This window comes from Erithacus rubecula (genome assembly GCF_903797595.1).
Source record: "Erithacus rubecula genome assembly, chromosome: 3".
Classification (NCBI taxonomy): Eukaryota; Metazoa; Chordata; class Aves; order Passeriformes; family Muscicapidae; genus Erithacus; species Erithacus rubecula.
This window is the reverse complement of record NC_136689.1, coordinates 132,661,027-132,684,785: the sequence shown is the minus strand read 5'-3', so window position 1 is coordinate 132,684,785 and position 23,759 is coordinate 132,661,027. Positions and strand designations below refer to the sequence as shown.

General features: G+C 33.9%; 1 protein-coding gene and 1 long non-coding RNA gene across 4 annotated transcripts in view; one reads left to right on the top strand and one right to left on the bottom strand.

The window, feature by feature from the left end:
• Nucleotides 1-23,759, top strand: part of CSMD3 (CUB and Sushi multiple domains 3) — a 568,112-nt gene that overhangs the window by 215,531 nt on the left and 328,822 nt on the right. Inside the window, exon 7 of one of the 3 annotated variants that reach the window (XM_079302230.1) lies at nt 16,451-16,759. The exons of the other annotated variants lie outside the window; for them this stretch is intronic. Coding sequence (XP_079158356.1) covers nt 16,451-16,759 — 309 coding nt within the window. The remainder of the gene's footprint in view (nt 1-16,450; nt 16,760-23,759) is intronic. 3 annotated transcript variants of the gene reach the window in all.
• Nucleotides 1-23,759, bottom strand: part of LOC306800288 — a 448,386-nt gene that overhangs the window by 96,345 nt on the left and 328,282 nt on the right. The gene's annotated exons all lie outside the window — the stretch shown is intronic.

Genomic DNA, 23,759 nt, shown 5'->3' with positions numbered 1-23,759 from the left:
GAATTACTCTTTATCTCTATTTAGGTAACGCTTAGAAAGAATTTTATTTACTTGAGTCACTTTGAAAGCTCAGTAATTTATGAACTGAAATTAAATACAAGATTTCAAACAAATAGAAAAAACTAGGAAAATGTCAAACAAACTATAAAATCCATAGGTAATACGAAGAATCCTGGTTTTCATAATATGCTTGGACTTTTTTAATAAAGTATTTCTATTTTTCAGCTGTAGAAATTATTTCTTATTAATTAGGGCAATTAATTAGTAGTAATTGAATGCAATAAACCATTCAAGTTAGTTTATAATTAGTTTTGATCATTATAAAAGTTATTGTACATTACATAAAAAAACCTGGTGCTTTCTAATTTTAGAAAGTAGATTTAAAATGCTAAAATTAATAGTGTCACTGACATCAGATACATTGGTTTTATTTTTGCGGGAAGATTTACTACCATTTCTTTCTCTTCCTCTTCCCTCACTCATCTTTTTCAACATTTTTTTTTTCCCTAGGAGATAATTTTGCATTTCAAAGGGTGGTTTTCTACTATTAGGGGATACACAGACAAGGAAAGAAATAATTTTGGTAAGAAAACAACAGGCAGGTGAAGACTACTAGGTAATGAAGTAACTAAATGTGGGGTTTTTGTCTACCCTCACACTCAAATTTTACTATGTACATTCTAATTAAATGACATAAATGATTGTGCAGAAATATATTTTCTTTCTTCTCTTTAGCCTAAAATGTTTATTTAGTTACTGACAGCAGTTACATTTGTGAGAGAAAGCATATCCTCATGTCCTTGAGGTTTAAAAGGTGAAGTAGTTATGTAGCTTTAATTTTAAAATATTGAACTGGCTAGGTTTATGCTGAGGCATAAAATATGTGAAATATAGCTGTTGTATTCTTTAAATGTTTCTCCCTGGTCTATAATTTGTAAAACTTAATCATACCTTATGCATGAAGACTAAATAATATGCTGGATAACCTCCTGCCTAAAGACAGGAAAGTTATTGTTCTCCATTAGAAAAAAAACTCCAAAATTCTACTTTGGAATATGGATATGGAAGTGACCCGTGCCAGATATTATGCCAGAAGTTATTTCATAGTGTTAAATGAGGTGCTACACTTTTTACTCATTCCCAGTATAGATAAGGTTGAGGACATTCATATTGCTCTTCAGAATTGAATCCAAGATTATCTAATTTCAGGAGTAAAAGTACTTTTTGAAACTATCCCCAAGTAAATAAGAAGTTAAGTCTATTGAATGAAAAGTTAATCTTTTAACTAATGCCATTTCAAGTAAGAAATTATGTTTTCTGAACTACCTTTTTAATTCCCTGTTACACTTTTCTCCACTTTAATTCTAGTCAATGGATCTCTTTATAATTTAAAACACTGGCTACTTTGTGTACTGTATCAGTAGTAGTATAAGAAAGCTGAAAGAATTACATTTCTTTTCCCCATTCACTAGTACCAGGAAATTATTAAACATACATCTGTGTTCAACAAAGTGTTTTCACTTAAAAGCAGCTGAGGCAATAAACCTTGCATTCTAGTGAATATTGTTCTATGGAATTTGTTAATTTCCAAAATCACTAACTAGTACCAAAGAGATTCTCAAGTTACCTAATTTCATAGATTTTCTTTACATGAAATTTTAGTACCATTCATATTTAAAAGAAAATAGTAAAAGTACCCTGAGAACCATGGTGGTGAAACCTTCTAAGCTTGTCTGGAAAATGTCAGAACAAATATAGAATAGCATTGTGAATACTAAAGTATTTCTAGCACTGATGTTTGTTGCATTGTGTGTTTCTTTCTAATGTACTTACTTGCTTTGTTTTATAGATATCTATATGTATAGGTATCTATATATATATATATAGATACCTATCTATATCGATACCTATATACCTTTATGTATGCTATTTTTGGTCTAGATCCTGGGTCAATATGAGCATTGTCAATACCTTTTCAGAAAAGGAAATTTTCTGAATATGTAGAAGAAAGACAGAGTCATATAAAGTACTTAGAGTGAAGAGTGCAGGATTGTGAAAGAAAGATTTAGGTTGACAAGATGGGTAGTGTCAAGGTGTGACTAGAGGGTTGACCAATTTTAAATATTTAATTTCCTTTAGAGATAGGATTTAGGAGTAAAGACAACGCAGGCTTAAAACTTAAAAAGGGTACAAGAAGAAATTTATTAATAAAACAAAAAAAATATTCTGAATAAGATTACAAGATTATTCCCCTCTCCTTTCATTCCACATTTCTTACCAACCACATACAGAGAACACTTCAGTCATTTATCTACTCAAATAATCATTTCAGTTCACTTAAGAGAGGAAAGTTCCTTTTTCTGCTTTAGACTTAGGGGGTGTCTTCACCTTCCCAGTCTGCATTCTCCGGGGACCTACAGAACAATTAATTTTCCTCTCATTCCCAAAGTTCTTCCAGAGCCGTGTTATGATGCACACATGGGGTACCACTTTTAAAGGCATGCTGCTAAAAAACAAAATCCTCTTCATCTCCTTTTCTATCAAATGTCTCTGTTCATATTCCAGTCCCAAAACAGAGAGCTCAATTTCCCTAGGCAAAAAAAAAGTCTTCATCTTAAGCACCCATCCTCCCCAAGTATATCTCACAGTTTAAAGGAATTATAGTGAAGTCACAATCCCCTCATAGCCCCACAAAAAAGGTTTTCAGCTACTTATCAGTTGCATCTTTTCAATCTCTTCCCATGAGGAACTTTATCTTCATTCCGCTGGCTTCTGTGGACTCCGTGCTTTATTCCTTCTCATTAAGGGGGGTTCAGGAGATTGAGAATCTTATCCAGGCATTAAGAAGTTAAAATTGTATCCAGATCGTTAAGAAAGCATGCGGCTGGTGCTGGGGCCAGGCTAAGGGCTCCCCGCAGAGCCGGTGTCGGGCCGGGATGCCGGGCCAGGGCCCCGGCCGGGATCCCCTGCTCCCGTGGAGGCCGCAAGCCAAAAGCCTCCCAGCACTTGATCCACTGTGATTTGTGAAAGCGAAATAACTTTTCATTGGTTTCCCGAGCTGTCCATCACCAAATCAGCTCTCTGATTGGTTCCAGCAGGTCACAGGAGAAGCCTCCAGAGATGGGACAATCCCCTCCATTCCCGGCCAGTGGAGCTTTCCCTGAGGGGAAGCCACCCCTTCCCCCCAGCACATGAAACCAACAGAGGTGGTAATGAGGAGACTGAACTTGAAGGGATTCTGTTGAATAATTATGACTTCTTGTATAACACATACCCTGGTTGGAATCTAGTCTCTGCTAGTTGGATTGAATAGACATCCAGGACAATTCTCTTTTCCAGGATGAACTGGCTGAATTGTCTCTTTTCTTCATAGCAGAGGTGCTCCATCTATCCAATCATCTTCATGGCTCTCCTCTGGACCTTCTGTGGCAGGTCTGTGTTCTTCCTCTTGCTGAGGCCCCCAGATCTGGATGCAGCACTCCTTGTGGAATCTCACAAGGGCAGAGCAGAGGGGCGAAATCCCTTCCCTATCCCTGCTCATTGCACTGCTCTTGATGAATCCCTGGATACAATTGGCCTTCAGGGCTGCAAATGCACATTGCTGGGTCGTGTCCAGCCTCTCCTCCACCAGCACATCCAGGTCCTTGGCAGGGCTGCTCTTGATCCATTCATCTTCAAGGCTGTATTGATCCCAGGGGTGGCCCTGAGCCAGGTACAGCACCTTGCACTTGGCCTTGTTCAATTTAATGAGGTTCTCATAGGTCATTTCTCAGGCTTGTCCAGGTCTCTATGAATGGCATGCCATTGTTCTGTCATGTCAACACAGCACTTGGCATCTTGCAGTCGTCAAACTCTCTGAGAGTGCACTCAATGCCTCAGTTTCTATCATTGATGAAAACAATAAATAATACTGACCCAAATATGGACCCCTGAGGGAAGTCACTTTTCCATCACATCTGTAAGAACACTAAACTATCCAGAACATTACCCTCTGGACACAACTGCCTAAGCAATTCATCATCTATTGAACTGTTCACCCATAGAACTCATTTCTCCTTACTTTAGACAGAAGGATGTTGTGGGGGACCACATCCAAGGCTTTGCTGAAGTTTAAATAGATGATTTATATGGTCCTATGTTGATTGATGTAGCTGGTCCATCGTAGAAAGGCCCTAGTTTGATTAGAGACAATGGTGAAACAGTACTACTGTTCTGAATCACCTCCCTGTCCTCCATATGCCTCAGCACAACTTCTAGGATTCTGTTCCATGGTTTTCCCAGACACAGAGGTGATGCTGACAAGTTAGTTGCTCCAAGGACCCTCTTTCCTACCCTTTTTAAACATAGGTAAAATGTTTCCAGTTTTCCAGTCACCTGGGACTTTGCCTGGCTGACATGACTTTTCAAGTATCATGGACAGTGGCTTGACAACAATATCAGCAAATTCCCTCAGGACTCTGAGGTGCAGCACACCAGGTCCTGTAGACTTATGTATGATGTCATGAACCTGAATTTCTCTGACAGTGTAAAGGACTTTGATCCTGAAGCCCATTCACTTGAGAGGTGTGGGAAGAAGATTTACCAATGAAAACTGAGGCAAAAAAGTTTAAATAAAATTATGAGATCATTGGTCATTATTATTGTCAGTAATATCAACAAAGCCTTTTGCTCTAATTTAGTCACTATATTAAGAGCAATCCATAGTCCTCAGGTCCTTACTTAGACTGCTTAAAAAACACACCTTAGTGCTTTTTAACTTAAATACTAGAGAAAGAGTGGGTGACCAAACAGAAAACAAGCAGCTGTATAAATCAGCCTTCACCTTGACTCCAGTTGTTGCTTTGGCCTCTGCATTTCCAAAGAATATAGCAAAGTTGAAGAAGGTTCAGAGAAAGCAAAGATATCAAACATATGGATAAGTTTCTGATTGAAAAGTGATTAACCTACATAGGACTCTGCTGCTTGGAAAGTGAATATATGTGTGGGAGGAGGGGAGATATGCAGACCATAAAGTTATGGATCACAGGAATATTGGATGACATCTCTTTTGGATGTCAGAATTGAAGCACATGCTGTGACTTACACAAAATTACCAGAAAGTTACCAGTGGAATGGGGCATTGGGTCTTTGAGTCCTAATCCAGGGCAGCTGGAAGCTAGGTAACACCATTCCATTTTTCACAAAGCTGGCAGACTTGCTTAGATAATGCTGGTTTAGTTTATAGTACTGCCTTGGTACTAGAGAAAAATAAGATATGCAAAAATATTTGTGAAGAGAATCCTTGACTTGAAGGACATATATTCAAATTAAATCAGGCTGACTCAAATTCAAAATGGAAGATGTCTATTGAATTTGTGAAAGTAAAATAAACTGCTGCTTTTTCCATTTTTCTTCACATGAGACTACTTTTCCTTCTCTTCTCAGTTAATAGTAAATTTGGGATTAAAACTTAGTTTTAATAACTTTCAATAACTTTTAATTCCAAATACATATGTCTCATGTTTTAGTGTAACAGACAGATAGCATACACAGCTTTTAAATTGGAGATATAAAAAGAGTCTTCATTTGTACACAGCATCGTGTTGGGTAATTTGGCTTTTTGTAAAAGATATATTAGGCTTACAAAAGATATATAAGGTTTACATATATAAATAATATTTTTCCCTAGAATGTTCTAAAACCTATAATTTAAACAAATTAATGATAATATTATAGTTTTGAAAGAAATTTCAATTAAAAGAAATTAACCTGTTTGTGGAGCCATTTGAGCACACTCAACTGCTGACGGTTCTGAAATTGGCTGAATTCTAAGATGCCTTTCAACTTCAACTGTTCTGATGAAGTCTGAAATGTTCAGAAACATGAGCAACCAGCCATCTCAAAATCTGACATTTTTAAGTTCTACAGTCAAGGAGTGTAAGAAGTATCCAAAATCTGCTGCCATTTCTGAAAAATCACAGAATCATAGAATTGTTAGGGTTGGAAGGGACCTCTGGAGATCATCCAGTCCAACCCTTCTGCCAAAGCAGGGTCACTTAGAGCAGGTTACACAGGCACACATCCAGGTGGGTTTTGTGTGTCTCCAGAGAGGGAGACTCCAAGACCTCCTTGGGTAGCCTGTCCCAGTGCTCTTCTGCCCTCAGCATAAAGTTCTTCCTCATGTTGATGTGAAACTTCTTCTGTTTAAGTTTGTGGCCATTGGCCCCTGTGCTGTCACTGGGCATCACCAAAAAGAGTCTGGCACTGTCTTCTTGACACCTGCCTTTGAGATGTTTTGATGAGATTTACTCTGAGTCTTCTCTAAACTAAACAGTTCCAGCTTCTGCAGTTCTACTCATAAGAGAAATGCTCCAGATCCATCATCTTTTTGCCCTCCACTGCACCCTCTTGAATAGCTCCTTGTCTTTCTTGCACTGAGGAGCCCAGAGCTGGGCACTACAGGGCCAAGTACAGAGAGGGGGGATAATCTCTCTGGCTCTGCTGGTCACACTCTTCCTGTTGAATGGCAACATAGCCTTCAGCTGTATCAGTATTCCCTCAGTTTCATATCATCAGCAAACACTGAGGATACATTCAATCCCTTTATCTAGGCTATTGAAAAACAAGCTGAATAAGATTGGACTCAGTATTGATCCCTGGGAATCATCACTGAGTGCAGGCCTCCAACTGGGTTCTTCTCAGTTGATCAGGACCCTGAACTCTGCCATTGAGCCTGTTCTTGGTCCATCTCACTGCCCATTCACCTAACACACAAATGTGTGTTACCTGAATTTACCTGCTGTTATGTAAGATAGTGTCAAATTACCGTGTTTTTAGACGTGCCAATACATTTTTTCCTTTAGAAGCTGTCTTTGTGAGCATTTCTTTGTACAACATAAAAGTGAGGAAAGATACTTGCCATAACAGAGCTTTTATGGATATTAGGAACGATTTTGGCTATTGAACAAGAACATTATCCTTTTTATCAATGTATGGCAGTGCAAAATTGCCTGAAATGCTCACTAAGGCAATACATATGCAATTCTTCTTAAAACTATTTTGAAATTTTAGTGTGTAAGCATTTACCTTAGGACACCTTGAAATTGTTGTCTAATAGATCACTGGGGTCCTCTCACAGGGAAGATTTTCCTCAGGCAAAGCTCTTGTTTTGCACTGGATGCCACTTCATAGTTTAAAAGTTCACCTACTGCCCACTTGATGCTGACAGCACAAAATGTTCTGCAGGAATAGCTTTATCTCTGTAAACTCCAAGTGGATTTTGAATCAGTTTTTATACTGAAGAAACCTTTTCCCTTGCCAGAGAACTGTTTTCATCTCACTTAGGACCTGACCTTTCTTTAAAAGTATTATTTTTTAGTCTTTCCTGACCTTTTAGATAAAACCAAAACATAAAAGATGGTGCAGTTTCATTTATAAACAGTTCCACTTTGCTTTGCTTTATAATTAAGATTTATTCTGCTTAGAGATTAACTTTATTTATTGAGTGAGAAATAAAAGAAAAATAAAATTTCTTGTTAAATTTAATGTATTGTTTTGTTCATAGACATATTTTGTTGCAGACAGGTAAAAGATGTTATAAAACAAAGGCCTTATGAAATCAGGCCTTGCTCTGCTGAATTAGCAAGCTAGCCTGTCACTTCTTGTAAGTGCAGCTTGCAAGTTCCCATGCAAAACAATCTTAGGTATAACAACAACCTATAACACAACAATCTATTCTTGGGGAGAAAAACAAGTTCACCTGTGTAAACAATAGATATATCCCATGAGAATCCACAAAGGAAAAATGTAAACACCTGAATCTCAGCACGTACACAAGAATCTCCTTCTGACCAATAAAAGAAGTTGTAAGAAAACCACTAGCCAAGAAAACTACTAGCCAGTTGGTGTTGCACACGAGGTCTGTGAAAACTGTATAAAATGAGCTTTGTGAGGAAAGAATAGGCTTTTCCTGCATGAAGAAAATAGAGTCTCAGCTGTTTATTGCAACAGTATTTTTCACAGTGAATTAGAGTCAAGAAGAGATGAGCAGCTCCCTGAAGGCTGGCGAGCTCAGGGATCAGGGCTGAGGCCAGAAGTGCAGGGCTTCTCAGCCAGTGTTGGTCCCCCTGCCCCCATCCAGGGAGTGGAGAAGGCTTTGGGAGCATCTGGAGACAGACCAAACCCTGGGCATTGGACATCTCCATGGAAAAGAGAGGTGGAGGGTACATAGAAAATAGTGTATGTTCAGTATCTGAAAGTTCGGACCAAAAGTTAGTTGTGTTGTAACACACTAATGTAATACTATGATAGCCAGAGAATCTTGTCATAGCCAAGAGGAACACAACTTATTGTTATTCTAATTAATGTTTTAATGATCTGATAGTCTGAATTATCAAATATAGGAAAGCAGTAATGATAATAATGCATTTATTAAAGTGAAGAACTGCCTTTCTAATTCCCCTATATTTGTTTTGTCTTGTTTTAACCCTTTTCTCTGTGCCCCTGGGTGGGGATTACAATGAATTGAGAGCATCCAAGAATCTGTTAGGAGGAATTTGACACTCCTGGGCATGAAGAAGTGAGGTTCTTCTTCTGTCTTGGAGTTCAATTATTCATTTTTTTGTATATTTTCTTAACATGGTCTGTTTTTTTTTCATTGTTCTTTACTAAAACCTGAAAGTTACACATTAGCCTCCCTCAGTCAAAGTGTGTTTCTTGCTATGCAGGACCTATGTAATTTTATCAGATCATTATTGTATGCAGTATTATCAGAGCACAACATTCCTGAAGTGCCTTCAGCTCAAGAAATATTCACTTGACACCTGTGAATTATCAAAAATGGTGAAAACAAACTCAGGCCAAGGCAAGCCCTCATCATGTCAAAATAAATTCTGTACCTTGTGTTACTAATGGCAAAATTGCACTTGCGAGGCTGCAGTGTCTGTTAATTTTGTGTGACATAGGTAAGGTAAACAATGAAAAAGATATGCATAAGTATTAAAATTTGTATACAAGATACCTTTTCTGCAACTTTGTCTTTAGCATTTGCCAAATAAATGAACAAACTTTCTAAGAACTTTACATCATTTCTAACAAGTTCTAATCTGTTTAAAAATATGATTATTTAAAAAATACATTAAATATATTAGCTATTAAAATAATCTTCACTGTAGTGAAGATTACGATAGTGGATAATTTATTATCTTAAATTAGTTTAGCAAACTTTAGTAATAAGTTTAAGTGAAATAGCTTCTTGATGTCTAATACTGAATTTAGAACAGAAAATTTGGGCATTTAGCCTGCTTAAGGCAAATATTGGTTAGACACTCAAGAGCAATGATACAAAGACTTTTGCTATTAAGAATAAGTGAAAGAGAATATTACTGGGTTTAAGATTAATTATTTTCCCACATATCTGAACTTCAAATATTTTAAAAAAGACGTGTCAAAGTCATATCAATATATAGTTCGAACTTTAGCAAGTATTATTTTGTCTGAATCTGTATATTTGATATATAAATGGCACATTGCTTGCTTACAGCACTGAACATATATTAGTCAACTAATATTAATATTAAAAGGAAAGTGAGAATTTAATTTTGTTGAAAAGAAATGAGAGCACTAAAATATGATGGCATATCCTTGGTGACACAAGAAACAGAATTAGAAGTCAGAACGTTTAAATTTTAAATTTATCTTTTTGCTAAATGATTGCTATTTACATTTTAATGTACAAAGTCTGTATAGCAATTATTCTTTCAGATTTGCTTATTTGATGTTATCCTATCCATACAAAGGGAAATAACCTTCTTGCACTATGATTCACAAAATCAAATTTGAAAGAAGATAAATATGTAAGACAATGTTCTCAAGGCTTTTTACTTGACAAATACAATAGACCTACTATTTTTTAAGGCAAATAGATGTGAATACTTTCCATTCCCAGCATTATATTGTTCATTTCATAGATTCCTACAATACTGAGTCTTGAAGAATTTTCAAGTTGTACTGTTTGGGGATTTTTCATATGATTATCTTTGATGACAGAGATCTATGTTTGATTGATGCAGATCTCTTTTGAAAAGAAAGCAAAGTATGACTTTATGAAAATAATTATTTTGTATTTCAAATCACTGCTTTCTCATTTGCTAACATTCATTTGTGTTAAGTTTTAGATCTGTTTTTTTCTTTTTTTTTTAAGTAATAGGCCTTTCAAACTTTTCTCACTTAACCAACTGATAGAACATAATCCATATGTGGGTCTATGTTTGTAAGTTTATTTTTTTTCCCTATTCATTCTAGATATTAAAAGATCTATATATATTGCTGCAATAAATCTATTATTAGGACAGATGTATATGTTAAAAACTAGTAGTTGTCTATGTCCTGATTTTAGTAGAAAGGAAATAAATCATGTTAGAGATGTTTGGCATTTTGTCTGAATTTTCAGATTTCCAAATGTAATCTGTTTGATAAAATTAAGATGCATAAATTTACCATACTTTCAGTATCTACTTAAAAAATCTACAGTGATGTTAAATTCAGTGAGAGGGGCATATGGAAGATCAGTGAGACATGCATTTGTGTATACTGAAGTATGACATATCTCCTGCATCTCTGAAAATTTCTGCTTAATTGATGCTTAATGGTCACTTTCAGACTTTTTGGTATATGTCTTACTGTAGCAATTGATTAAATGTACAACTTTGCATAAAAAGTAGAGAAAAAAGAAAAAAGAGATAACAATAAGGAAGTGGACAAAAAGGCAGAAGAAAGGCAAGCTTAAAAAAAGAAGTAAGAGAATGCAGTAATGAATAAAGGTAAATTCTGCTACAAAAAAGAGATAAAATTGAAATTCTGAGTCAAGCATCATAAATGTGGACAATGTGATAACAAAAGGAACCAAAAGAACTTTTTAAAGCTTCTGGCTAGACAGCTTTTGGAATTTTATGCTATTTGTATAAGTCCAGGGATCATTGCCTGTTTGAACTGAAGTCTAGAAATCTGTTTTGAATCCTATCTTTTTCAGTCATGCATTTCTTTCCAACCACAATTTTATGGTATTTCTTTAAAATCACAATTTTATTTCTTTTCAGAATAGCTGGAAGTTGAAAATAGATTTTCTCAGAAGAATATTTCATGGCAGCCAATAAAACTAGCCATTAATACAGATTTTATGTTCTAAAATCTATGCATCTGTTTATGCATGTTTGTGTTTATGCATCTGTTTCCTTTATTTTCTATTGCAATTTGTTCCTAAGAACAGGTAAAGATGCTAGAAATTTATGAAGAATAAAATAAGTGATTTGTAAAAATCATTTGTCTGGAATGACATGTTAAAAAAATCAAATAGTCTGCTATATCTACAGAAACTTGAAAATTCTTTTAACTAATCAAAAATATATTCTTCTAACTAGGTTTCTAATTTTATTGGAAGTTTTTTGCAAGCATCAGATATTTAATGACAGAGAACATCAAAGAGAACAGTTAATTAAGATAGGAAAAAAAGCATCTTCTTAATAGAATGCATGGGTCACTCCAAAATTAGTTAAGTATAGGAAGGTTTTAAGTAAGGAAGCTAAATAAGCCTTGATTAAAACTCCTTGAACATCTGAAAGAGCAATGAAGATGGAATATAGTTATTACTCTTTTAAAAAAAATCTATTTATCACTGTAACTCACTCTTTTCTTTAATGAAGTATGAATTAATTTTTTTTTTTTGCTTAAAACTGTTTACAATTCTTTCTCAATTACCCATTGCAAAATTTTAGACTGGTCTCTTGCTAATAAGATACATAGGAAAAGTGCCAGGCTGACCTCATGTCTGCCTCCTCATTAACACTTTCCTGTAGTCTGAGTCCCATTTAGGGCCATCTCCATTAAGAACCTTTAGCCTTATTTGGGAAGTCTGTGGCTGGATCATATGTGTCACAAGAACTAATAGAGTCCTGTACCTTTATTTGTTCTGAACAAATAAGATAGTGAATATTCTGATTTGCTTTCACATTTTGAAGTCAACATGGTTTTAGCAATTAATCAGCAAACAAATTCTAATTAATTAGAATAGCTGTTGGATGGTAGCCTTAGATCCCATTTGATCTTATGAACAATTTGCATGTTTTTATCTGTTCTTCAACCACTGAAGTTAAAAAATAAATAAATTTAGAAAATAGTTATAAATGGGATAGACTTTCTACCTAGAGTCCAGTAATAAGTGGACCACTACAAATGTTTGTTCTGGTACAAGTTCTTTTCAACATCTTTATCAGTGAGCTTCCATAAATGACAGAGAGCCGTGTCATTGGATTTGCAGATGACACCAAAATGTCAGTATTTATAGTCAAGGACCAACAGTCAATATAGCCAAGGACAGGGCTGCCATAGGGACAGAGACAAGCTGGAGGCATGAGCCAGCAGGAATCCTATGAAACTCCACAAGGGTGAGTGTAAAGTCCTGTGGCTGGGTAGGAAGAGCCCCTGGCAGCAGGAATGTCTGGTAGCAAACAGCCCTGCTGAGCAGACCCTGTGTGTCGTGACAGACAGCAAACTGAGGTGACAGCACTGTGCCCGGGGAAGAATGAGGGCCAACAGCATCCTGAGTTACATTAATAAGAATGTGGTTAGTAGATTAAAACGGAGTGATTTTTGTCCTTGTCTCAGCACTTCTGTGGCCATAGCTGGAATAGTGCCTCAAGATTTGGGTTTCGTGACAGGGAAGATGAGTTTTTCACTGAAGCAAGTTCAGTGGAGGGTCACCAAGATGGTTGGGGGCTGGAGCACTTACCCTGTGAGGGAAACTTGAGCAACTTTTTTTTTTCAACCTGGAGAAGAGGGGACAACTTACAGAAAAGCTTTCCAAAGTCAGAGTTTTCTAAAAGGAAAAATAAAAAGATAATTTTCAACAAGTGTTTTCACACTGTTAAGACAATATTTTCTGCTTTATTTTTGTTTCTGGCAAATGCTTCTCAGAGTGGACAAAGGTGTTTATTATCTCCCTGGATTATTCCCTCAGGAATTAGTCATAAAAAGTTAGTCCATTAGATTAATTGTTAATTGAACTTCCACTATGAGTTTAGCTGGGGTAAATTTCTTTGGTACCATGTTTACAACAGAACCCTGTGTATACTTGTAGCATATTGCATATGCAAAGTGTGTGCATCCAGCACAGATTCATAATCTATTTTTGGAGCTTTGTTTCAGGCAAATGTCAAAGGCTCTTGCCTCTTTTCTTTACTAAAAATGGTCCTGGAATCAAGAACAACTTCCACTCCTATATAAATAGAAAGGCTTATGGGTCTCCCATATGTTTGCATTATCCTAAGTTTTAACAGTTGCAACACTTTTGAGTGGTGTCTGGTTAAGACTAGTTTTCTGAACTGAATTTCTCTGTAGATCACCAGCTTGATCTTTTTTCACTTTTGCATAGCTACAAGTTTTTAAGTGTAAATGCCACTTTGAATCTTTCCTTGTGTAAGCAGGCTAATTTGACACATGAAATGTCCTCAGTTTTACAGGCTTTCATCTGCTCTCCTTCTACAGAGACGTGCTTAGGGAAATGCTGGTCCAGTCTAGTAGGTCTCAGACTCTTTCAGTGTGGGTTGGTCATGTTCTTTTTCTTTGTGAACCCATGCCCAAAACAACAATTATACTTTCTTAACCCCATGTCCTTATTGCTTTTTCATATGATTCATCCTGGCAGTTCCTCAAGCTTCACATCTTCTCAGTGGCTGATTGTGAATTCTAAGTGATGCTCTGAGTTGATTTCAATTGACTGCAAAATTTTGGTCAAAGCTTTTCCCAAAAAAACCAGAGATCAGTCTTATTTTCTTCTTTTTTTGTGCCATTTATCATTAAAAGGTTTTCTTTCATTTTTTCCTTCTTTTATTTTTTTTCTAACTAGAGTATTAAAGTAAAATAATGTAAGAGCATTTATCATAAAGAAAAATGCAATTTTTAAAATAATCTCTTTGAAAAACTGGAATTTCAGATGTGATTGCAGAAGACTTAAGTGGAGAATATATTAAATTGCCCATGCAACGAATTGATCTAAGACTGTTTCCATAAAATCAAGACACCAAAATTCATATTTTTGCAGATTGCAAATAATACCTACGGAAACATTGCTGGATCTATTCTGCGCAGTAGCTGATACTTACAAGATTGTTTATACTTAACACTAATTTTTTCTCAAAATCTTCCATGTAAATCAAGCCATATTGTTTAACTTTACTAATCTTCTGCATAAGTTCTTCAGTGTAAATGGATGTGGAAGCCTATCAACTTAGGTTCTGGTTTTAGGTTCTGCTTGAAAATTGCCTCTGTATCAAAGCAGTACTTTTCTGTGTGTAAGCTTTGTAGCTTTAAGTAAATTTATTTTTTCTTGCTTTTTTCTTTTTAGATGATTTTTCTTTTAAGTTGTTCTCATTTAAAGTGCTGTGCCTATATAAACAACTATGATAGACCATGCCATTTGATGGGGATTTTGAATATAGTTTTACTTTGACCTTGATAGGGGAGGCAGGTGAATGTGTATTATTGTACATTTGCATGCATGACAAAGATATGTTCACATAGATTTTGTTTTAATAGCAGTGTTTATGTAACATACATTAAGTTTTCTTTGTTTTAAACAACACTTTTCTGTTTCAAAATATCTCTTAGTTATGCATTTGTATTTTCTGTGTTTTATGCTTGATACCAATCTGTCAAAATTTACTGTATACTGAATCATGAGTAGTCTAGACTTGTGATATTATGCATATTGTGGCAATTTTCTTCTTTTATTATGAAATAAAGAATAAAACACACCTTGATCTATTTTAGGTACTTATGCTGCTGCCATCATAGGACAGCAAGTAGTTTTTGGTTTGATCCCTGACATAAACCTGGAATCTTAAGTGGTGCTTCTAAGGTTTTCTAGTTTTCCAGGGGAAACTTCCACTGTGATTTAGAAGTTCTGTGTTACACAGCAGATGTCAAGATATTAAATGTCAGATAGCAAAAATAACGTGTACCCATATCAGCTTTGTTGTCTTCATAAAGCTAACATATCCTCTTATCTTAGCATTTTCAATAGTATGATAAAATAAACCATTTTTAGCCTAAAATTTCTGCAGTAAAAAAAAGAGATTCTATTAGCAAGACTGAGTACTTTTGGTATTAGGATATCTTCCATTATTTTACACAGAATATTTGAGAATTATGTAAAGAGATCTGATATATCTTGTGCCTTAAATATACTAAATAATGTTTTATTCCTCTGGGACTCCTATTTCCATTTTCTAGTGGACAGATTTTCCTAAAAGTTTGAAAATTCTTGTTGCTTTCCATCCTACCATCACCCACTGCATTTAAAATACAAGTGGCAAAGTATGAGGGGACAGCTCAGAATCAAAAAGAGAAGTGTTGAATATAATTGTTTGAATGTTCAAGGGCCCCTAATTATTATGATGGAATAAACAGCCATGTTTTAAATATATTAGTAAAACATAGTACAGTTCATGCTACATAAGCTTTGTTAATGCTATTTTTTATGGTGAATTTTGTTATTCATTGCCCAGTCATTTATTCAATCCAGTCAAGATGGAGTTTCTACAGTGTTAAGATGTTCTAAATGCTCACAGGTGAGATACTTGGCTTCCAAAAAGATACTTGGCTTCCAAATATTTGCAGCCAAATATGGGGGATGGGGAAAGATGAAAATGTTAATAAAATATTGAAAAATTTGCTATATATTTTAAACACTAGAAAACATAAAAGTGGGGGCTTTCACCACCAGGGAATGGACAATTTTTTAGCTTTGTGTGTGAAGGTTTTAAGTAAAATAATCTGGTCTATTACAGAAATCAGAGAGCAAAAAGAGAATTACATATGAAGCATTTTTGCAATCTTGAGTATAACTAATAATACTGACAAGTTTGTTTAAATGTGTACATTTTATTATTTATCTACCCTTGGCCTCATGTCAAGTCTAAATGGGCTTTTAGAGTCCTGAAAAGCTTTGATGAAAAGAACGAGCAACCTTATTAGCAGCTGGAGTATGGCAGCTTTTTCTGCTACTTGGGCTGCTATATAATGCTGCCACTGCACTCCTCAACAGGATGGTCACCATTTTTCTAATGGGGGACCCTATTAATATTATAGCTGCATATTTTGCTCTAGCCATGCTGATTTCAGGACTGAATATACAGGGGTGGAAATTAATGCATTGTCATTATGACTGGTGAAAAAGTTTAAGTTTTGAGGAGATTTAAAACTTAACATGTATTATCACTATTTTTACAAAATGTTCACTAGTATTAAACAATGTTCTGATTGCTTCAATTTTTTAAATAAAGCCTATTGACTTTCCTCTTTTCATGTCAGTTGTCTTTACTATGTTAAACGGAGGGAAATTAAATTTTTTAGATTGATCAAGAAAACACAATTCAAAAGAAAAAGTTAGCATCCAGTACTACTGTGTGTCCCACAGGTTCTTCTACTTTCATCAAAACTGCCTCCACTGGTGAGTTAGAGGAGCATATTGCAGCCACTGCTGGTGCCATTACTGTTGCTAGCACATCTGCTGATGTTGCTGTATCCAGTGCAGTGACCACCTGTAGACAATCTGCTGAAGAACAACGAGTACAAGCTATGAATATAAGAAAATCAGTTCTGGAGTCGGCCACTTACAAGGAAACACTCAATCTTCATCCAGCAAATTTACAAAGCACAAGAAGACGACCAAGAAATGCTGAACAGATAGAGAGAACTAAAGAACTTGCAGTTGTTACTCATAGAGGTATTGGATATTATTTTACTTGTGCCCATGTAGTTATGAAAACATATTTTGTATAAATTAAAAATAGAAGTTCAGATATCCATTTAGGAAATGCAATTGAAGCAAATGGGAAAGGGATTAAAGCTATCTAAACTGGAATTCTAGTAGGGCAGTCAGATGAAAAATGAAATTAGTAACAATATTGCCTTGGTTATTTAAATTGATTTGATTTATGGAAAGACAAAATGTACATATAAGGAATTTTCTTTTGATGTGACTTTATAGCTTGCATCATTATATTGCACAATGAAACCTAGTTTAAGAGAAATCTGATCAAAGTTTAGAGAATTGAGATTAGAATATTAATCTATTCTGCATATGTGATTTGATATAATTAAGCATAGCATTGAAAATGTACTTTATAAATAGCTGCTGTTCTAAACTAGTAGGTGATGCAGTTATATTCATGTTCCATATGTTTATATCTTCAGCAAAATTTTGGTTTTTGAAACATCTGTACAAATTCATTCTATCAAACATGAAATCAATTACCAAAGCAACATATAGAAAACTAGGAAATTCAGCAAATATTAAAGTGTTACAGCTAAAGTTCTTATATATTTCTATATTGAGATGCTGTGTGTTAAAAAGTAAATGTCAATATCTGAAACATGAAGCTGACACAAAGTAATGCTGGAATATCTTAATTTAACCAGCAGATATTCAGAAAAAAATTACACGTGGTATGCTTTAAAACACACAATTTCAGAAAAGGATCAGCTTACTTTTGCAGGCTAATGTTGCTGAATACCCTTTATTCGACATTTTGAATTTTATTATGTGTTTCATATTAATCAGTTGTACATGAAAAATTTATAAACACAAAAATATTGATGAGAAGCTCCTTTGAGAGCCCAAGCAATCATTATATGATTGATATTTTGTAAGGACAGTTTTATTTGGAATCTGTTGTCTTACCAGATAGCCACTTAATGTAAGTTATTGTAGCTTCATTTACTAACACCTTTTGAAATGGAGATCTGCAGTTTTTCAGAATTTTAAAATACATAATTAAATAGAATAAATGAAAAGCAAACAGTCTTTGGTTTGCATATAAAATAGAAATCATTAAATAGATATTTATGTTTAATTTGTATTAATTTGAGTGGAGATCTAAAGTATTTTCTGGTTATTGGCTGGTATAAATTATTCAGTAGCTTGGTTTGTACTAGTTGTGTGGCTGTGCACTCACTCCAGAAAGTCTTTGGTCAAGTTAAAGAAAACAGGATTGTTTTCATTTATGAGGGAGCACATGAGGATCTGTAACAATATCTTCTAATTTAAAGCTGTAAGAATGGGAGTTAAACATGGCAATAATTGTGATACACATTTAGATTTTCCCATTTCCTCTGGAATAATTACACTGCAGTATCCTTTCTACTGTTTCCTGTGTTCCTTTCTTCTCTGACCTACTCTTTAATATCTTGACATGGGTACGGCATGTACTTCTAAATTATTTTATTAAAATAAAGTGCTAAACATTAGATTATTAAAAAAGGGAGAATAATTTAGACACCAAGATAGTGCTAAAATAATGTTGTGGTGCTAATTTTTCACATATTAAGATAGTATTTCAGGTACCAAAAGGTGTGACTACCCACACACAAATGGAATCAGACTTTTATAGGCCTTAGTGGAGAAGGGCCACACCTAGTTCTGTGTGCATGTTATTCCCTCATGCAGCCTTGAAAGTCTTGATTTTGCTAGCGTTCACTATACAAAAACCTTAAAATTTTTTACTGTGTCTGATGCTCACAGAACAGTATATGTGTGCATGCTATTAAAGGGATATTCTTAAACTGAGTAAAAAAATTATCATTTTTACTCAGCAAACACCTATATTTGATCATAGCCATTAAAACATATCAAACTACCTTAAATAAATAACCTGTAAATTTTTTTCCCATTGAACATTCCCTACTAAAAATACAGAGACATATTCAGAAGGAATTTTTGTGAATGTGTGATAGTTGCTAATTGACTTGAAGGAATTTTTATCATAAAGGGATGTTCCAGAGGTATTTCTATAGAGTTTTCTCTAGGTTACATTGAAGTATTTCAACCTCTCTTTGGCAATGTATTATGCACAGAAGTTTAAAAACTCAGTGTATTAAATAACTATGGAATTATATAAGACTTACTTAAGAATTTTACATTACTTTCTTTTAATAATTTTTTCTCTATTTAATAGTTATTAAAAATTAGTTTTTACTTTGGAAATGCTTTTTTTTTTGCTGTGCTCTAGATTGCATTTTAAGAATTACACTCACAAATTATGCAAATTAATTCATAATTGAGAAGACAAAAATTAATATACTGAATATAATTACTAAAACCTATTATATGTATGTGTGAATATTTGAAACTGCAAAAATTTATTGTACATATAGACTTAGCTGTAAGTTATTTTGAGAATAATGGTAGTAAGACTTGAATAGTGCAGTTTTATGATACTTTAGCAAAATCACAACTTCAGAAAAAGAGTGGTATTGTTGGCCTTCCATGGGATTGTTCTGTGAATAAGGTATTTCAGAATGACTAGACAATAGCAATACTCTTTTGTTTTGTAAACATATTTTGAAGTTTATGCATGAACGAGTTTTATAGAGAGAACTAGAGATTTAGATATATCCAAAATTCAACTGTTAGGTATAAATTACTGTACTATATATGCAACCTGGACCTCAACAATAATTTAAATTGTGTCAAAGGCTGACTGATTAATGTCTTCTCTAAGCTTATTAACTGAAAAAAATGAACCTTAGGTGCATTTGGTGAAAGACTTTTCTTAAATGTAGGGAAATACAAGTATTATTTTACAAGGCAGTAGTGAGATCTCTTGAGGAGCACTGCACATGATTATAGTTTTTTCATCAACAAGAATTCAGACTGAATCAGATAAATAAAGGTACTATTATGGTGTTAGATTTTTCTGATCATCCCACCTAACAAAATAAAATGTAAGGCAGGATGAAAGAATATATTTTGAAGTGAATGTCAGTATGCAGAGAACTTAAGTAAGGATAAGTTAGTAAATATTTTTACTAGGCAGGTGAGTAAGAAGAGTTCTTGCTTTTGGAACCATGAAACCTTGAAGGAGGAAGGACTAGATGGAGGGTGAGAAGCTTACTTCTCATCAGGCTAATGAAAAATATATTTAGATAGGATAGTTGGTAGTGAAAAACAGCACATTTTGTGTTCTTAGTTCTAATGAAATCAAGTGGTTAAATTCAGGAAAGTTTATATCCTCAATTCAGAAGAAGGGGGCAGGGGGCTGGAAAGGATATCCATAACCACTTTCATTCAGTTAAACTTAGGAACTTCAAACACTGAGATTTCAGTAGAAATTCTTTTTGATACTGCAATCACAATTTCTAGTATGATCTGTATTTTTGAGGTGTGAAAACAAGAAGACAATTAAACATGATAGAAACATAAAATTTCCACGTGGGTGGTTTTGGGGCTTTTTCCTGTTTAAATATTCAAGAATTGTTGGCTTTATCATGACTAAAGTAATAGAGGATAATCTGAATTTTTTTTTGTTTTCTTTTAGTTTTGTTTCATGTGATGAATTCAGAGTTTAGTAATGCTTTTAGTCCATTGAATTGTTCTATAGTTTATATTAACAATATACTTTACTTATTAAGCCTTTAGATTTTTTTTATTTGTGTATATGCATACACCATGAGAGATATTTTAGAACATTTTCTTTTGAGGGCTTATATAACTTACTTTTACTATCTAAAGATATGCTAAGAGGCATATGGCCAAATATGAAAAGGCATTTTTACAGTGTGCTGAATAATATGACTTAAATTTTGGTCAGCCCTGAAGTGGTCAGGCAGTTGAGTATCAATTGCTTTTGGTCCCTTCCAACTATTCTATTGCTTCTATTCTATTCTATTCTATTCTATTCTATTCTATTCTATTCTATTCTATTCTATTCTATTCTATTCTATTCTATTCTATTCTATTCTATTCTATTCTATTCTATTCTATTCTATTCCTGTTCTCAATGTTCATTTTAGTATGGAAATAAATGTACAATCTAATTAAATGCTCTGAGAAACAAATGAGTACCAGGTGCAAAGAATGAAAAAGGCCACTAGTACAGTTTGTAAGTAATAAGTTTAGAAAAATAAACTGTCTGAAAAAGAGATATAGTAGTTGGTGGGAAAAAAATTGCTTAGCAGACTCAGGCTCAAATACTGCCAACAAGTTTAATGAATGAGTCTAGTCATCATGTAGTAGTTCATGTCTCAATTTTTCTATTAGGAAAATAATTTCAGGAGAATTCTGAATTAAAAAGAAAAAAAAAAATTATTAGTCCAATTTTCTCTTTTTAAAAACTAGAAATGTCACTAAGCATATCCAAATTTTTAACCATATATTCTCAGTTTGAGGAAATATGTATGTTTTGGTAATTTTCCTTAACTATTTTTTTAATAAAATTTTATTATTTCTATGTTTATCTCAATTCTCTATCTTTTTCTATGTTTTTTTATCACTTTTTTGTAAGCCTTTGTAATTTCTCTGTCCTTTCCCCTTTCTTCTGTAAGAGTACTTGCCTTATGCTTTTTGATATTTGGCTTTATGCAGTATCTTAGTAATGACCACAAAAAAAATGAATCAGGGAAAAAAAACATCTTGCTACTGGGTGCTCCCTATTAAACAGCATTTCTTTTTCCTCCTATCTTACAGGAGAATTTATGATGGTAGAAGGCAGGAAGATTTTAAGGTTTGTTGCAGGAAATTAAATCACATGCTAATGAAACTTTTGAGAACAAAAGGATGTTAAGAGAAAATAATTTATCATTAATTTTTTTTGAAAGGTTATGATAAAAGTGTATGATAGATCATTACTTTGGGATTATTCAATATAAAACTTCTAAGGACTTGTTATAAATTATGTATTCACATATCCTATTTTTGAGAGGTTTACTTAGAAGCAGGAAGAAGAAAGGTGGAGTAAAGATGGGGAGGTTTTTTCAAAAGCTGTTAAATATTTTTAAGTCTAATAGGTAATCAATGTGCACAGGTCTTCAGGGTCTTTGGTTTCTCTGTTCTTGTTAGTGAAACCCAGAACTACAATGATGGGAGTCTGAAGCAAATATTTGGCAGTATGATTTCTGAAATTATTTGTATATAAGAAGATTTGTATACAAGAAGTTTTCTTAGAAAATTTAAAAATTTCAAGAAATAAGCATCACACAAATGTAATCCAGCACTCAAACATTTAATCACTGAATTACATTTGTTTAATATTTCATTATACTTTTGGAAATACCCATTTAATATGTGCAACAAATTCAATGGATATGTTCTGTTTGGTGGATGAATTTATAATGGATGGTTCGTTAATGTCAAGATTTTTATTAGACAAAAAGTCATAATAATGTCTTAAACTTCTTGATATCTTCCCATTTGGAAGATGGAAAAGAAATAATTTTAAATCCAACAGTCAAGTCTGGAGTGATTAGAAGCAAGAAAGGGAAAAAGAAAACCAGTCATACTTATTTAAATAAATTCGTTGTGTTTATGTTTTAATTGAATTATTACCTTTTATACTCCCTTGTCAATTTTCTCTTCACAACTTGTTTTTCTTACTCATGTTGTTTTCTTCCCATTCCTGCAGTTCTTAATTGTTTTTCATTACCCTGTCAATGTTTGATTCTATAACTGATATTTATCTGATGTGTTGTGTCATTACTTTCCCTTGGTATTTCAGGTTTTTTTACTTTGACCAAAAAATTGGTATAAAACTGATCTATTTTAGTTAGAATATAAAAGAAGTAGTGAAATTATAATTTAATATTAAAGTTCGCACATCAAATGTACTTGCTTCCTTTTAAATTATATTTTTTTTTCCAAATTAGAGAAGTTTGATATACATATAATATAAAATATATTAGAAAAACTGCAATGTTGATAATTTTAAATTAGTAATGCAGTACAATAATTCACTGTAGTAATGCAGCAGTTGCAGTAATTTGGAATATAAATCTTCTATACAATTTGTTTTGACCAGGGCACTTTGGAGTTTAAAGGGCAGGGACATATGGGGAAATGGGTGGACAGGATGGGTAGTAAATAAAAAAACTGAGATCAGCTCAGTAGTAGAAAGGGAAAAAATGTATTAGTATGAAAAGTGGCTGTTCACCACTTTGTAGTCTGTTCATCTTCTGTATGTCTTTTCATATTTAAGAAATGGTTAATCTATGCAGTTCATGCTGTACTGTAAAAACTGAAGAAAATTCATGTTCTCTAATGCTGACTTTAAAGGTGCAGCAAGACTCCAGAAGATAGTGCTACGTTAGTTGGTGTGTTGGGTTATAATGTAGTTTATTTAGGTAATCTCTAGGTTTGGAGATTTTCTTAGTGGTGATCTCAAAGGTATCTGTATATTTAACTCTTGCATTGTTAGAATGTGGAAATTGTGGTAATTGGTGTCACATGCATAGTGAATATGACGTAAATGGAAAAAAAAAAAAGGTAGTTGGCCTTCATATGACTAGTAAGTTCAATGCATTTATGCAGCAGATATATTTCTAGAGGAAATACAATAAATTAGGCATATTCTAAAGGTTTACTGGAAGTATCATGCATCATGTATTTGGCATATCTTCAAACATGCAACCCATGTTGGAAGTCCAAAGTATACAATACTCTTGTTTCTATCACTAGAAATTGTGTTATTGTGAATGAAATCTGTCAACATCACATACCAAAGATTTTAAATAATCATTAAATTACTGGTTCTGCACAAGTCAAAATCAGTTCGACCCTGTATTCCAAACAAATGTTTTTTTTTGCCACTTCAGAAAGCAGTTGAAAATTTACTCTTTACTCTTTATTTCTTGGATAACTTGCTTTCCCATAGTATTAAACTTTTGTATACATAATTTAAGTAGGGCTGGATATGCAGTCTGGAAATAATGACTTTGATGTTAGCATATTGTTC